The following is a 14,384-nucleotide window of genomic DNA, read 5'->3' on the forward strand; positions in this document are numbered from 1 at the left end:
AATCTCAGGTAAAATGCACATTACAAAACCAAAACTGTTGTTCCTCCTTTTGCCATGACATTTTTCTTTCTTGATAAGTTTCCAAGTCTTTTCTGCAGTTTTTCCAGGGTGACCTCTGCCAGACACACCAAATTTATTGCCTTAATTATACGTCTGCTGTCTTCTACTTGGAAAACATGAGACAGAGAGAAGATTTTGGCATCTACCTGAAAGTAAAGTGATGGTTTTGTTGCTGCTGTTGTTGCTGTTGTTGTTGTCACCATCTTCAGCCTTCCTGCCTTATGACAGGATTTTAACAGAAGAATAGGAAAGTCCATTGGAAGCAAAACTGTGTAGATAACATTTTACACAGATTTTTTGAACTGCAGAGGGTATCACAGATATGAAGTCACCCTTCTGAGCGTGTGTTCCACTACATATGTGAAAGTCCATACTTGTAATTTAGAACAGGCAAGAGGGAACAGCTGGCTGCATTTTTGCAGGCAGAAAATATGTACTGCCAGCCTCTATCGTTCAGATGTTTCACACATAATCCCTTGACTTGGTGACCTCCACTTTAACAAAGTGAAGTGGTTATAGAAAAAAAGAAACAAAAATCAAGCCACATTGTAAAATCTCCCTCAAGCGTTTTACACGCCCTGCATATTGGCTCGGTTCAGATGCTGTGGGGGGGGAAGACAGTGTGCTGGGTATCATGTGCGTTAGCAGACGACAAGGGCTCACATTCTCCGAGTACAAAACAGCCTCCAGCCTCTGAGCTATGCCACATCATCAGTGACATACACAAACCTCAAAACTGGAGAAGCATACCAAGGCTTCCTTCTGCTTAAGGAAAGGGGTATATGATACAAGCCAAAACAAGGGGAATAGAAATTCCGGAGCATGTCAGTGCTTTCATGTGTCTTGGGAGCCCACGATGAGAACGTGGGGTGGGTTTTAGCTGAGCCCTGGCAAGAAAGCCGGACTGATTTCCTTGCTCACGAGTGTTCGCCGACCTATATGCCCGCAGGGAGGAAGCAACATCCCGTACAGAACAGCAAGCAACCCCTCTGCAACGGCAGTGGTTTAGCTCCTCTGATAGGTTTTGCTTAAGCATAGATAAAGAAAACATAGAACTTAGAACCCAAACACTACCGGTAAGTGAGCATTTTCCTCCCTCCAAGGCTGGAAGAGCTACCAGTGATGTCCTTGTAAAGTTACAGCACTAGAGCAGGTTCTGTCTTTGCTGACACTGCAACTCCAGCCAGTGCAGCAGCGGGGCTCCTGAGGAGAGGGCTCTGCCCCTTCTGACTTATCATTAGCAGACCAGAGCGTCCTTGTAAATGTTTAAAATTACGGGCTTAGAAAGAGAAACCTGAAGAAGTGGGCTCTTCTTACAGGCAGCCCAAAACTGGGAGGACACCTCTTTGTAGCAGCCAAACTGCAGCTTTTAGGGCCTGGGAGTTTTACATCGCTTGCTCCCTGACAAGGTTTTCGCGCACTCATGCCCAGGAAAACGCTCCGCAGCAGGAAGCAGTAGGCGACCCTAAAACCTAAGGCGGCCCTCAAACGTAACTGAGGTTTTCCTGATGAAATTAAAACAGCAGAGAAGAGCACTACTTGGTCTGCTAGCGTGGCCACAGCATCTAAAATGGGAAGCAGCCATGCAGAAAGTTAATCTGCAGGAGCAATGCAATTGCCCCTGTAGAGAGCCTTTACGCTGCTCTTGTTCTCACTGAGTGAGAAGTTCATCTTTAATTAGTCCCTGCCTCATTACAGTCAGCTGATGATGCAGAAAACTGTTTGCTACCTCCCTCCCAGGGAGCAAGCTGAGGCCTGAAGGAGGTTTTTCTTGTCTTCAACAGTGGTGCGAACAAAATGAACAGTGCAAGAGGCTGCATCTGCCGGAGCTGCTGGTGGCTCCTTTGCATCGACTGACGCGCTATCCCCTCCTCCTTAACAACATCTGGAAGAGGAGCACGGACGAAACAGAGAAAGGTTTTGTCTGGTCACTTAAAGAGAAGGTGGAGAAGTCCATACGTAAGCAGCTAAGGTTAAAAGTCAAGTGTGCAATTAACAATTAGCAAGTTATGTGGCCTTTTTGTGCATGTCCTTTGAGCGTGAATGGGTCCAGTCTCCCTGCTGAGATGCAATGAGGATGTGCATGCCTTTCTACAATCATGAGTCCTTCCTCATTCTGTAGGAAATGATTGGTGCCACCCTTGTGCTGTCAAAGCCTCTCTGAGTAAGGTCATGGGACTCCCAAATCAGTGACTCACTTGTATTTGCTCAGAATCATCTGCGGTGACATGCAAACAATTAAGAGCAGATCACAAATTGGAACAAATCAAGAAAGATCTCAAACAAAGAAGTCTTTGAGTTGGATTTATGTCTAGGGAGGATTTGTTGGGGCTAATCCTTAATAGGATAAAACTGCTCTCACAAGGGGAATATTATGTCAGTGACCTTTCAATAAATGACAGGGTCCTACCATGTAAAGTAGCTGAAGAGCTATCTCAGCTACAGATTTTCTCCAGCTATTGTGGAAAAAGAAGGGGTTAGTCCAGGAATTTTTTTTCCTGGCGTTTTAAGTAAATAATTTATTAGTTATAAATGATTTATTAATTCAGTCTTGTTCAGGAAGCTATAAATGCATCTCTAAGTGTCTTATGGTCATATAGTACATCAGCAGATAGGTTTATTCCCCAAAGGCCTCATGCAGCCCCCATTGAAATCAAAGACAAGGCATTGCATCAGCAAAACACTTATCCTACCAATCTTGGCAGGGAGAGGTGTCAGGCAGCGCTTCATCCTCAGCAGCAGCACACCATGCCCTTGAGCCACCCAGCATGGTGGCTTGCTCTCTGCCACCATCCTTCTACCAATCTTGGAGGCTGAAGGCTCCAACATTTCCTTGGGAGATGAGGCAGAGAGAGAGTTAGTGTCTTCTAGAAGTAGATAAATCTGGGTCTCCACCTTCTTGGGTAAATACTCCAATGACAAAATTACCACCTAAAATAGAGACTCAGGTTCTTTCTCTTCTGGCTAAGTCTTATGAGGAGTCTAGCCTAATGGCTACACAAGGAGCACACTTTTTGGCACAGAATGGGTCCCACAGGAAAATAAGATGGTTTTGTTGCTAGTCTGAGGACTTCTGCTGGGAGGACAGCAGTTTTAGGTATGGCCCCAAAAGACCATGGGATATCTGGGGAATATTACTGGCAAAGAAATAGGTCCATCCAGAGATTAGATACCTCTGAGCCAAGGAAACCAAAGATAGAGGGGTGACCCCTCTTTGTTCACAGACACCTGACAAAGATCTGCCTTTTTATCAGTGAATCAGTGACGTAAGAAACAGTTGCAGTCCCCACATTCCCCTTTTGGTGTATATGTGTGTGTCTGAAACCATTATTTGAAATACCACTCAATGCAAAAACTTGGAATTTAACTTGCAGGTCCATTAAAGTTTTCCCCATACCAGCCCTGAATCAGCAAAGACTTAGTCCCCGTTTTTCACATTCTGAGGCAGCCCCATCCCCGTTAAATACTTCAGTCACTTCTGGCACCACTTCCCCCAAAATTAATTCTCATTAATTTCAACAGTCTTTTGATCAGGCTGTATATTTTCTCTCACTACCCCAGACAGTTTAGAAAGACAGAATTTTTTTTTAAGAACTTTTTCAGATTACAGTTTAATTGAGTTTTATATGATTCCCCCTGTTCCCCAGTCAGATTGGTAAACACAACCTTTTCATTTAGCAGTGAATTTAAGCATGTTTGAATGCATCGTTTGAAATTCTGGCTCTGCTCACCTAAGAAGATTTTAGGCATTTTTTACAATGAGGCCAAGATTTTATCTGGGGCTTCACATGGCACTTTGGCTTCCACTGGAGAAAATTGGTATTCATCATCTTCTAGAAGCAGGACTGGTTTTGCCAGCCTTGGCAGTAACTGATGTTTCACATATTTCAGGGGATCTGGAAGGTAAAGTCAAGTGGTTGGACAACTTTCAGAAGTTCAGGCAGCTGCAAGAGGTCATAATTTGGCCTCAGCTCTGGGATCGTGACAAGAGATTCTTTGTCCCAGAGGTAAGTAGTTTTTTAAAGGGCATTTTTCCCTGAGGAAGGTTTAGTTTCCTATCTATCTTTATAACATGGTCTAAAGTTGGCTGGTTGTTTATATTCTAGTCACTGGGAATGGCTGTGCTCTAACAGGAGTGGCTGCAGTCTGAGCACTGCAAACCATCGTAGCTGAACACGCTGGCTGTGCACGGTGCCTCGGTGGCAGCATGGGTTGCTCTCAGCTGGCATCCAAGACAGGACGATCATGTGGTCCTGGACAACTCTCCAGTGTTTGCTTTTAGGGGGCAGAATGAGATGGGATAGATATAAATATTACTACCTTCTTGTAAGGATACAAAGTAGAAATTATTTGCCTCTCTGACTCCTCGAGCTGAGCCAAAGAAATTTCTATTTAAATTTAAACAGCATTACAAAAAATTACACAGCATACCTGGGAACCTGTACACCTTTCTGCTGTGGTTACCCCCTTGCCCATACATATAGACTTTAAGCAGCATTATGGTAACATCATCAAGTGGGCCTCACCTCAAGGATTACGTCTGTTCACATGCAGGGCTGCAAAAACCATTAAACTCACTCCAGAAAAGAAAAATCTAGCTTAACATTTCAAAAGTGTGAACTCGTTTAAGCAATAGCACTGCTGAAGAAACACGGTCATGCTCGGTTACTTAGCTGTGCCATGTATTTAGCCCGAGATAAGAGCACACGTGTGCTCAGTTTGTTTAACTGCTGGTTGCCTCCCAGTTCGTCATCAGATATGCAAGATTCTCCATTCTCTCTCTCTCTCTTTTTTGGGTGAAGTATTTGAAGCAAAGCTTAAGAGAAAACAGCAGTGAAAACATTTTGTCTTCAGCGAACAGACTTCTCCTTCATGAAGGGAGGCTAACACTAGCAGGTAACGTCCCTAAACGTCCTGGTAGCTGGGGTTAGCTTAACAGAATCACATTTTGTTATGGCAGGTCTGGAATGAACCTCTGCAACAGTATTTGGGCAGGTGCGAGAAAGAAAAAGCAAATGTACAGCTTGTCAGAGAGAGTCTGAGAAACAGAAAAAGGATAAGTAATCTGCATGCTTGTTTATTGTCACATCTGGATATTCAGTCTGCCAGGTGCTGAAGAACTCAGCTTGACTGGCCAATGCCTGCCACTCAAAGGGAGTGTTTTACTGTCATGTTCAAGAATGTGGCAATAGGAAAACAGGAGGTTTAAACTGTCCTATACAAGGTGCCCCACAGGCATCCAGGGACCAGGCAGCATAGCTCACCTCTCTGGCACTACACCCACTCTGTGTATCATTGAAAATTACTGAAAAGCCCAGAGGTTTCTCTTATTTATATTTCAAACTTCATCTCTGCTAAGACTGCTGTTTTGATGGATATCTTGGAACAAGAAGGTGTTATCCTGCCGGGCGGCTTCCCTTTTATGAACAGAGCACGCATACAACATGCCATGAACTCCACAGATAGCACAGGGGTCCCGTGTGAACATGTTGATGTCTACAACACTGCTCCCAGCTGTCTATCACCCAAGCCGAGTGGAGACTCATGTCTCCAGACACACAGGCACAGGTTGCTTGCTGGGGAGCTGCTGCAGGATATCTGCCGGAGCAGGAGAGGAGGATTGCCTCCTTGCACGAGCAGGAAGCAGAGCCTGGGCAGTTTGGAGAAGACCAGCATCTGAAAGGATGCTGGAAGCTGCAGCCACAGTGGCTGCAGGGCTGTAGCAATGGTTTGACAGAAGTGAGCACAGCCCATGTCTTACATTTCCTTCACCACCTCCTCAGGAACAGAGGTGAAGAGAAAAGCAACACTTTCTGTCTCCTGCCACCATTATTACAGTTAAAAAGGGAGCAACAAAAGGGACACAGTCTATTTTTCAGTGTTTTTGTTTTCTTTCACACCTGAGGAGAATTATAGCATCAGAGGAGAAGAGAGAACATCAGAGAGAGCAGAAGAAAAGCTTGCTGCTCATGTTTAGGGGGTGGTGGACAGAGGAGGAAAAAAACCACTGGGTCCTCTCCTGCAATGCTTCCCCTCCCCATTCATTGCCGTCTTGATGAGACATGAGCCCCCAATGCAGGAGGTAAGGGTGGCCATCAGGTGTTCATATTTCCTTCTGAAATATGTAATTAGAAAATGGAGAAGGAGGTATGAGCATAACTCTTACCCGACAAGACAGCCAGCTGCCTGCAATCCGCAATATAAAAGTGCCTGGCATTTGGCCCCTTGTATGAATGAAATATCTTTCAAGACAAAAATGAAATCATAAGTCAAATACAATGCCGCAGAACAGAAAGAAGCATGTCCTAATGTCACAACTCTGCACAGACTCACACAAATTTGGTGTTAAGGTGAACTGTGCTTGTTTGAAACTGGTATCACCAAGACCACAATTGCATAGTTTTTTGGTAATCCTGTAATTGAGAATAGGAGCAGCTAAGAGAAGTAGGTTTGTTCAGATTAGGAAGAGAAGGCTCAGGGAAAACATTATGGTTGTCTTCAACTGCCTAGCGGCTGGATTAAGGCAGATGGAGCAAAAGGATGAGACATAACAATGCAAGTTGCAGCACAGGGTATTCTCCCATTAGATATTTGGAAAAACTTGTTACAATCAGGGTGGTCAAATATTGGTACAGGGGACTGGAGAGATTGCAGAGTCTCCTCTCTTGGACATATTCAAAATTTGACTGAACACCCTGCTCTAGCTTGGCCTGCTTAGAGCAGTGGGTTGGACCAGAGACCACCAGAGGTTCCTTCCAAATGATGCTATTCAATGACTCTGTGAATGAAGCATAAATCAAAGAAACAGAAGTTTGTCCATAGACAAAGTTTACAACAAATAGTTCCTTCCTGTGTAACGCCCACAAAAGTCTACTGCTAAACAAGAGGTGCTGTGGAGAACCCTCTACCAAGTTTTTGACTTCATAGAAACTTACAGAAGGGTAGTTTTTATAAGATGTATAATACGTATTAACTTGTTTGTTTGTAGTCTCCTGAATCTCCACTGGCACATAAAAAGGTCTTCACGGTAGCTTCTTTATTCTCCATGCAGCTGGCTGATCCATGACCTAGTTAGAATTTTAATTTTCAGTAGTTACTGATGCTTTGTTCAACATTAATGAAACAGGAAGTTTTAAACCAAACCTTTCAGAACCAAACACCCAAGACGGTATTTTAGGATCCTGCAAGATTGCCTGGAAGCAATAGCTCTGACCAATTCCATTTGCTGTGAAGAATATGTGCGCATTTCATGCCTACTTTTCATGCCCAAAGATGTCCTATTGGTACAGAATAGCCAGAGGACAGATTATAAAGGATAAAGCCTGCAGCAGAGAAAGGAGGTGACTCTGGAAGTGAAATAGGACAGCAAGTTGGGACCAAAAGGGGAAATTAAAAAAATTAAAGAATCATGGAAATTAAAGATTCATGGAAAGGGATCACAGGAGCCATAAACAAGGAAGAGGTCAAAGGACCAAACTCTGCAAATCCAGTGGAGAGTTCAGATTTCTTGCAGGAAATTATTTAAAAAATACTCTTGCTTTTGTTAAATTGCTCCCTATTATTTATTATAATAATACCTGAGTTTTCGACACATCGTAGAGATCAACCTGAAAGACTCTGAAGCATTCTCAGGCATTTGTTGTTATATTCCACACATCCCTGTGTCCTTTAAGCTAGGAAGAAAAGATAAGCCAATACTGATTTGTGTAGTTTTTGAAAGGCTTTTGTGATGTTATCAATTAACATTTCATTGCTGCAAAAGCCTGTGAAGAAGGCAGCATACCAGTATTTAAAGGTACCAGGGAAAGCTGGTGCTTCCCTATTTCTTTATCTCTGCCATTTTCAGAAGGTTCACTGTTTATCAGGTAGGATTTGCTAATTTATAGCATGGTGATTGTTGTATTCATAGGTACACCAGGTGATCCAGGTCACTTTTCCTGGCAGGCAAGTAGTTGTTTTTTCATAATGAGGTAGCTCCTACAAGGTACAAGTATTAGTATTAGCCAAAATCATCAAGAGACATATGATTTTTGGAGTGCTGCATTTGAAAGTGCAGACCAGGGGATGAGTAGTTGTGTACTATGTTAGAAACCATGCTTCTTTTTTTTGTAAGATGTGGTGATTAATAGATGTGCCTCATCATAGAAGTAGCAAATCCTTAAAATAATCACAACATCAAATTGATTTTTTTTATTTTTTTCTCCTCAGAAAGCACAAGACTCCTTGACGTCTACCTCTTCCTATTCGATGATTTTCTATTAATTACCAAAATTAAACGTAACAAAAAGGTAATAATGGATAGAGATATACATGGTTGCGGTTGTTTTGTTTTTTAACTTGGTAAATATTTTGAATGTACTTTGGAACACTTATCTAATGATAAAAATACAAGATGATTAATCGGCATGAAGGATGGGTGATAATTCCTTATGCTAATAGCAAACTGTAACACTGATTCAAAACCCTGCTTCTAGGCTCAGTAATGTTACAGGAATACTGTGACAGGCAGAATTTACATTACAAGACCCTAATATTTTCCTGGTGGTGTTCTGATATGCTGGATTCCTAAAGCTCAGAAAAGTTTCAAGAATGTAAGATGTTTTCTAATGCTCCCCTCATGACTCAGTCCAGCAACCTGAGAAATTTTTACCCCAGAGATATCAGCACTGTGGAAAGTAAAGAAAAAAAAAAAAAAAAAGGAAGAAAACAGGGAAATGCTAAAATAGGTGGAAGGTTGGCTTTATTCTCAGTTCCAACGCAGCCTGTTGTATGTGCCCTCTCTTTGCCTTGATTTCCCCTATTTTAAAATGGAGAAATAATGAATTTTCTTAAGAAAATTTTTATTGATTAAAGATGCTTTAGCATGAGTTCTGTAGATGACAAATATCTGTATTTAGCCACCCAAAAAAGGCACTGGATGACCTGAAATTCCCAAATGTTCAGTGTAGGAGTATACCTAGCTAACTAAACTGATGAAAATGAGGTAAATTAAGGTTATGAAGATGATGTAAATTAAAGTTAAGTGGACCTGTGGTAAATCTCAGGAATTTTGTGTCTGATTTAAAGATGATTGGGTTTTTTTCAAAGAAGCACCTGTTCTGCCATTGTAGGAGGTAGAGAAGGCATGCAGTGAGAGATGGTAGAACAGCAGCACTATCCCTTAGCAACGGGGGGAATGAAGGGAGCAGGCATTCAAGTGACCTTGTGCCCTAAGGCGAGGGCACGTGTGTGAAGGTTGCCCCACATACATGTGTTGGTGAATCTTCAGTGAAGGGCTGCAACCCATCTGGAGCTCCAGCAATTTTGTGTTCTGCATGTACACAAGGGGAGATGGGGAAACACACCTCCAAGGAACAGAGAAAAGTCCTTTGTTAAAATAAGGGAGGAAGGGGAAAAAGAAGACCCTTTTAACACCTTTGACTGACTGCTTTCTGCCTGTGGACTTGCACTGTGTTTCTATTGTGGCATTTTTAATACAAAGTGTGACCTTCCAGGAGAGCTCCAGATACTGATGAGTTTTTCTGAGGTTCCTCAGGCAAATAAGCTGTCTCAGTACCTTTGATAAGAGAAAGCACATCATCTAGGTCTATTTAGTGCCTATACTTCATGAGCAGATGGCAGACAACCAGCTAACCAATTTCATTTTCTATTCCCAGAAATATGGGGGCTCAGACACTGGCTTAATCGCTGTCTGTCCTTCCCTCACTCCTGAGTTGCAATCGTTCACAAGAGAGGGTGGGTTTTGCACAGTCCTAGACCAGCCCATCCCACTAGACAGACTGATACTGAAAAACATTGACCCCGTCCACATTACAGGTACGTACCCGTGTGCATTTGAACGTCTTCATAAACACCATCTCCCCACGCTGCGTACGCAGCAGGGTGAGGATAAGACATCGTTTGCCCACGACCCACCCCCGGGTGCGTGGAGTGCAAACACCGGCGCCTCGGCACTGCTCGGCTTCCCAGCTCTGCTCTTTCTGCACGGCATGACCTGCCAAAACAGACACGGCACTCCGTGTCCCACTGCCTCTAACAGCGACTTTCGCACACACGCCAGCGACTGTCAGATATTACCCATTCACCCCCCAAAGGAGGTATCAAGACTCCAATGACTCCTTTCTTACGAACCAAGTCTTTCCTTGCCCTAACTGTCCTAACACACTCAAACTCCAGGCCTCTTTCCCAAATACATTTTCAACTCCATACCAGTTACGCAGCAGTTTTTAAGTTGTCCCATTGCCCAACACCCCACTGCATGGCTCTCCTGAGTGTCCTTGCACGTGCCCAGCACCAATTTTGAGGAGGATGGAGGATTTGCCTCCTGCTGCTGCTCCTACTCACCTCTCTGCTGGCTCTCAAGAGGATGGAAGTCAATTGTCGTACATCAATGCTTCCTTCCCTCTAGACATCCAAACGCATCACCAGGGGAAACTGCCTCCAATAACATCTGTTGCTGTGCCCTTGGGTGAGGAGGGGAGGAGAACTGACCTCCACAGAGAGTGACCAGCCCTACCCTGCCAAAACAACATCGCTGGAGTCACCAAATCAGAGCTCGGTTGAGGGAGAAGGCATGAAAAATCAGGCCTCCTCTTGGTCTGAGCTGCTTATACAGGCTCTCACACACCTCAGTCTAATACTGCCCAGATCCCAGGAGCCTCCTATGTCAAAGAGAAATAAAATAAATACAAACCTCTGGGCTCTAGGGCCTGTCAGCCATCCTAATCCTAAAGACTGGGAGGAAAAGCTCAGGGAGGTAGAGTGCTCTGTAGGAAATCAAGAGATATGGAAAATAAACCTAGAGCCCATTAAATTTATGATAACTTTGAAATATTTTCACCAAGAGTAATTAGCATTCAGCATCAATGCTGATAGGAAATAAAGGTAGCCAACAAATTCCAAATGACTAAAGATGAGATAAGGGAACGAACACAAAGCAGAACAATATTTTTTTAAACCTGCTCCAGGCACTATCTGTTTGCCTAACGAGCCTCCCCACCAAGACAGCAGAAACGAAGGAAACATGGCAGGCACCTCTTGCCCGTGGGGTAGAGGGGAGGGCAGCCCCACCTTCCTGCCTCAGCCCAGACCAGATGCAAGGTCGGCAGCCCGTGGGTGCTGGAGAGGGTGGTGCAGCCACCCTCTGGTCTGCACATGCAACATTGGGCATAGGAGCCACAATGGAGATGGGAATAAGATTTTTGGATTTTTTTCCAAGCCAGCATCTGCTACATTCAGAGATTTCTAACCAGCGTCCTCCTTATCGCCGTGACCCAGCCGCAAACCCCAGAATAGACAAAGTTACCTGCTGCGTGCCAGCCCTGGCTCTGGCCACTGGTTATGGCCCTTCCCTGCTCTCTGGACCTCATTGCCTGACTTCTCTCCTGTATATTCCTACCAGCTTTATTACAGCTGTAGCTATGGCAGTCTCCATTACTTGCCTATAGTCTTGTAACACCTTGGAAGCCCCATCTTAATACAGGACCTGTTGGAGTAGAGTACAATGAAAATAGTGAGAAAAATTGCTATAGGTAGCTTGCAGTTCAGATCTCCACCATTTTGTGGGAAGCAACAAGCAAAACTTCCAGTGTCACTGGAAAATGTCCCTTTGCAGGGGGGGTGGGGTGGGAAGATTAAATATTCTCAGGAATGTGTGACCTTGGGGAATGCTGCTAATTTATTTGCAGTCCCAAGGAGACTTTTACTACTGCTAGCAGTAGAAGATTAGTTAGCATGTTCTCAGAGAGGACAGCATGTGACTTGCAGTGGTTCACCACATTAATCAAAAGTAAAACCCTGATTTTTGATCTAACAAGTACTTTTGCATCCATTAGTTTGCTGAGGGTTGATCTCACTTTGGAAGGAAACGAACCTCAATACAAGGACCAGAAAAAAAATTAATGTATTGCAATATCATAGAAATAGCCTCCTGCCTGCTGCCAAAAGGGTGATAATCATGCAGAATAATTCTAGCCCAAAGCCTGCCATGTATCAGTGGAGTGATAAGAGGTATAGTGGTGTGCTCTTAACACTGGGAAGATACCCTACAGGCAGAACTATCCATGAACATCAGGACCTTGTGCAAGAGATGTAACTTTACACATAAGTGTAATAGTAGGAATCCATCTCTGAAGACAGTAAACAGCAACCTACTTTCTGATTAGGAATTGCTTTCAACATTCTGCTCTGGATTTAATCTTTGTAATTACTTAGCATTGCTCCACTAATAATGCTTTACACTAAGTTTGAAGGAGCCAGACCCACTGGTATGTCCTGTATCAAAGACTGGTAATCTTTACAGCCACAGAATTTCTTTTAGAAAACATTACCGAGAGCCTGATGCCAAGCATTGCCCAGAAAAGTCATTTTTAGGACTGCAAAGTTGTATTTCCCATTGACCACAAACAGACATAAGTCATGAGTTCTGAACCATACCCCCTCTGCTGCTACAAATTTCCACTGCTAACTGATTTGCCGCAGTAATTCAACCAGTCTGTGCTTCACTTTCATTTTCTATAAAACTGGGATTATATGACACTTTATCTTCCAGAAACATTTTGAGGTCTGACTGTAAAGCACTTGGAAATGCTTGGGCAAGAAGCGTTACACAGCAGCAAAATATTCTACATAGTACGAGGCTTCAGAGGAGACTATATGATCTAGAGAAGGCTACCAAAAAGATATGTCAGCTGTCGCAGACTCAGAAAAAAGCTGCCTTGTCTTGGCAGCTCGAGACCCGCACTCTCCTCCAGGATGCACGGGTCCAGGAGCAGGGCTCCGCTTAGGGCCACCGCTCGCGAGGAGGCAATCCTGCGCCTCGCTCGCTGTCGCTTCATTTACAGCAGCGTCAACTCCACCTAAAGAAAGCACCGCCACATGAATCCGGTGCCCCCTCCCTGCTGCTACCAGCCCACCCAAGCACACCTGCCATCTGCCGCAGGATTTCGGCTGCTGGAAGACGCTTTCCCCTCCGCTTCCCCTATACTTGCTTCGTAGCCGACTTAAGCCACCCCTTCACTCCAAGCAGCTGACGCTGGTGCTCGTTTGTCCCCTTGCGGGGAAACCTGCCACATGATGCTCAGAGTAAAATGCAGGACCCAGGAGATGCTGCTGTCACCGACCAACTTCTCCTGCCAAAGACTGGCAGGAACCAGAGTGCTGCTGGCAACACCGCCGGCCCTGCAAGACGTCGCTGCCAGCAGCCAAGCGGGGACTCCCTGGGCAACAGCGCCGGTTCGTGTGTGTGCCCCAGGGAGAGCCCGAACCCAACACCAGCCCGAGTGCAGCCGCTTCTCTACGTGGCAGCCGTCGTACAGACCTGTTCGAAATAAAATAAAAAACGGGCCTTTATTTTTTTATATTTGTTTTTCCTCTAGCTTCAGTTATGATTTAGTCCGCTTTGAATGGAATCTTCTCTTAACAGTCCTCAGCTAGACTTAAAAGCACCTTAGCTGCACAATGATTAAGTAAGTAATTACAAATAAACCAAAGCAAGCAGAATTAACTTTCTGAAATAACAGAGCTTCCTGCACAACAAAAAACTAACCCCATCAGGGTGCGTTGCCTTATTAAGAATCAGAAAAGGTGATTACTTATGTCATTTCTTCAATCATAATCAGACAACGTGATATGAAATTGGACTGACAGCTGCATGAGGGAATTTATATAATTCCTCCATATTTTTTCCACAGTCTTCAGCCTGCGAAATGCTTTCCTTATACAGCATGAAAATAGGTATCGTCAGTGCATAGCAGTCTTCTTGCTACAGGCTCCAACAGAGACTGCCAAGGTAAGTAGCATATGTTTTTTTCTTGTCTAATTGCACAACTATGCTTTCCCTAATGGAGGATCTCAACCTAAAAGTGGCCATGCTGTGATAAGCATCTACTACAGTTGTGACATTTGACCAAAACCAAAGCAAACCAAAATAACACCCCAGTGCTCTGGCTCACATATTTATTACAGAATTTTTACTGTTGAACATGTACCAATTTTACATCAGGGTTGAAAGCAAGTTGTGTTCTTGTTGAAAAACATTACCATTTCTGATTGCTAAAAACAAATACCATTTCTTGAGTAACAGAAATGAAGACGGTCAACCCCTCCAGAGAAGTCAACACTGAAACAACCCCCTGCACCCAACTCATACGCAGTAGTAGTCAGATCAGAAAACTGTATCATGTTCTTCTATGCACAACACACATCTTACAATTTCAGATTGAACAGATGGTATGATTAATTCCACTGTTATATAAATTTACCCTCATTTTCACACTGTATCACATTTCTAGTAACAGCACCGTACATAACATCTGAAAGTGTGG

The 14,384-nt window shown here is 43.9% G+C and overlaps 1 protein-coding gene across 1 annotated transcript in view; it reads left to right on the forward strand.

Annotated features, from left to right (window-relative positions):
• Positions 1-14,384, forward strand: part of PLEKHG7 (pleckstrin homology and RhoGEF domain containing G7) — a gene marked incomplete at its 5' end in the record, with an annotated part of 34,526 nt that overhangs the window by 17,638 nt on the left and 2,504 nt on the right. Inside the window, 7 exons of the mRNA XM_082012594.1 lie at positions 99-212; positions 1,845-2,019; positions 3,952-4,067; positions 4,863-4,956; positions 8,269-8,348; positions 9,717-9,876; positions 13,752-13,849. Of these exons, the coding sequence (XP_081868720.1) occupies positions 99-212; positions 1,845-2,019; positions 3,952-4,067; positions 4,863-4,956; positions 8,269-8,348; positions 9,717-9,876; positions 13,752-13,849 (837 nt within the window). The remainder of the gene's footprint in view (positions 1-98; positions 213-1,844; positions 2,020-3,951; positions 4,068-4,862; positions 4,957-8,268; positions 8,349-9,716; positions 9,877-13,751; positions 13,850-14,384) is intronic.

The sequence above is a fragment of the Phaethon aethereus genome (assembly GCF_964289735.1).
Source record: "Phaethon aethereus genome assembly, chromosome: 1".
Lineage (NCBI taxonomy): Eukaryota > Metazoa > Chordata > Aves > Phaethontiformes > Phaethontidae > Phaethon > Phaethon aethereus.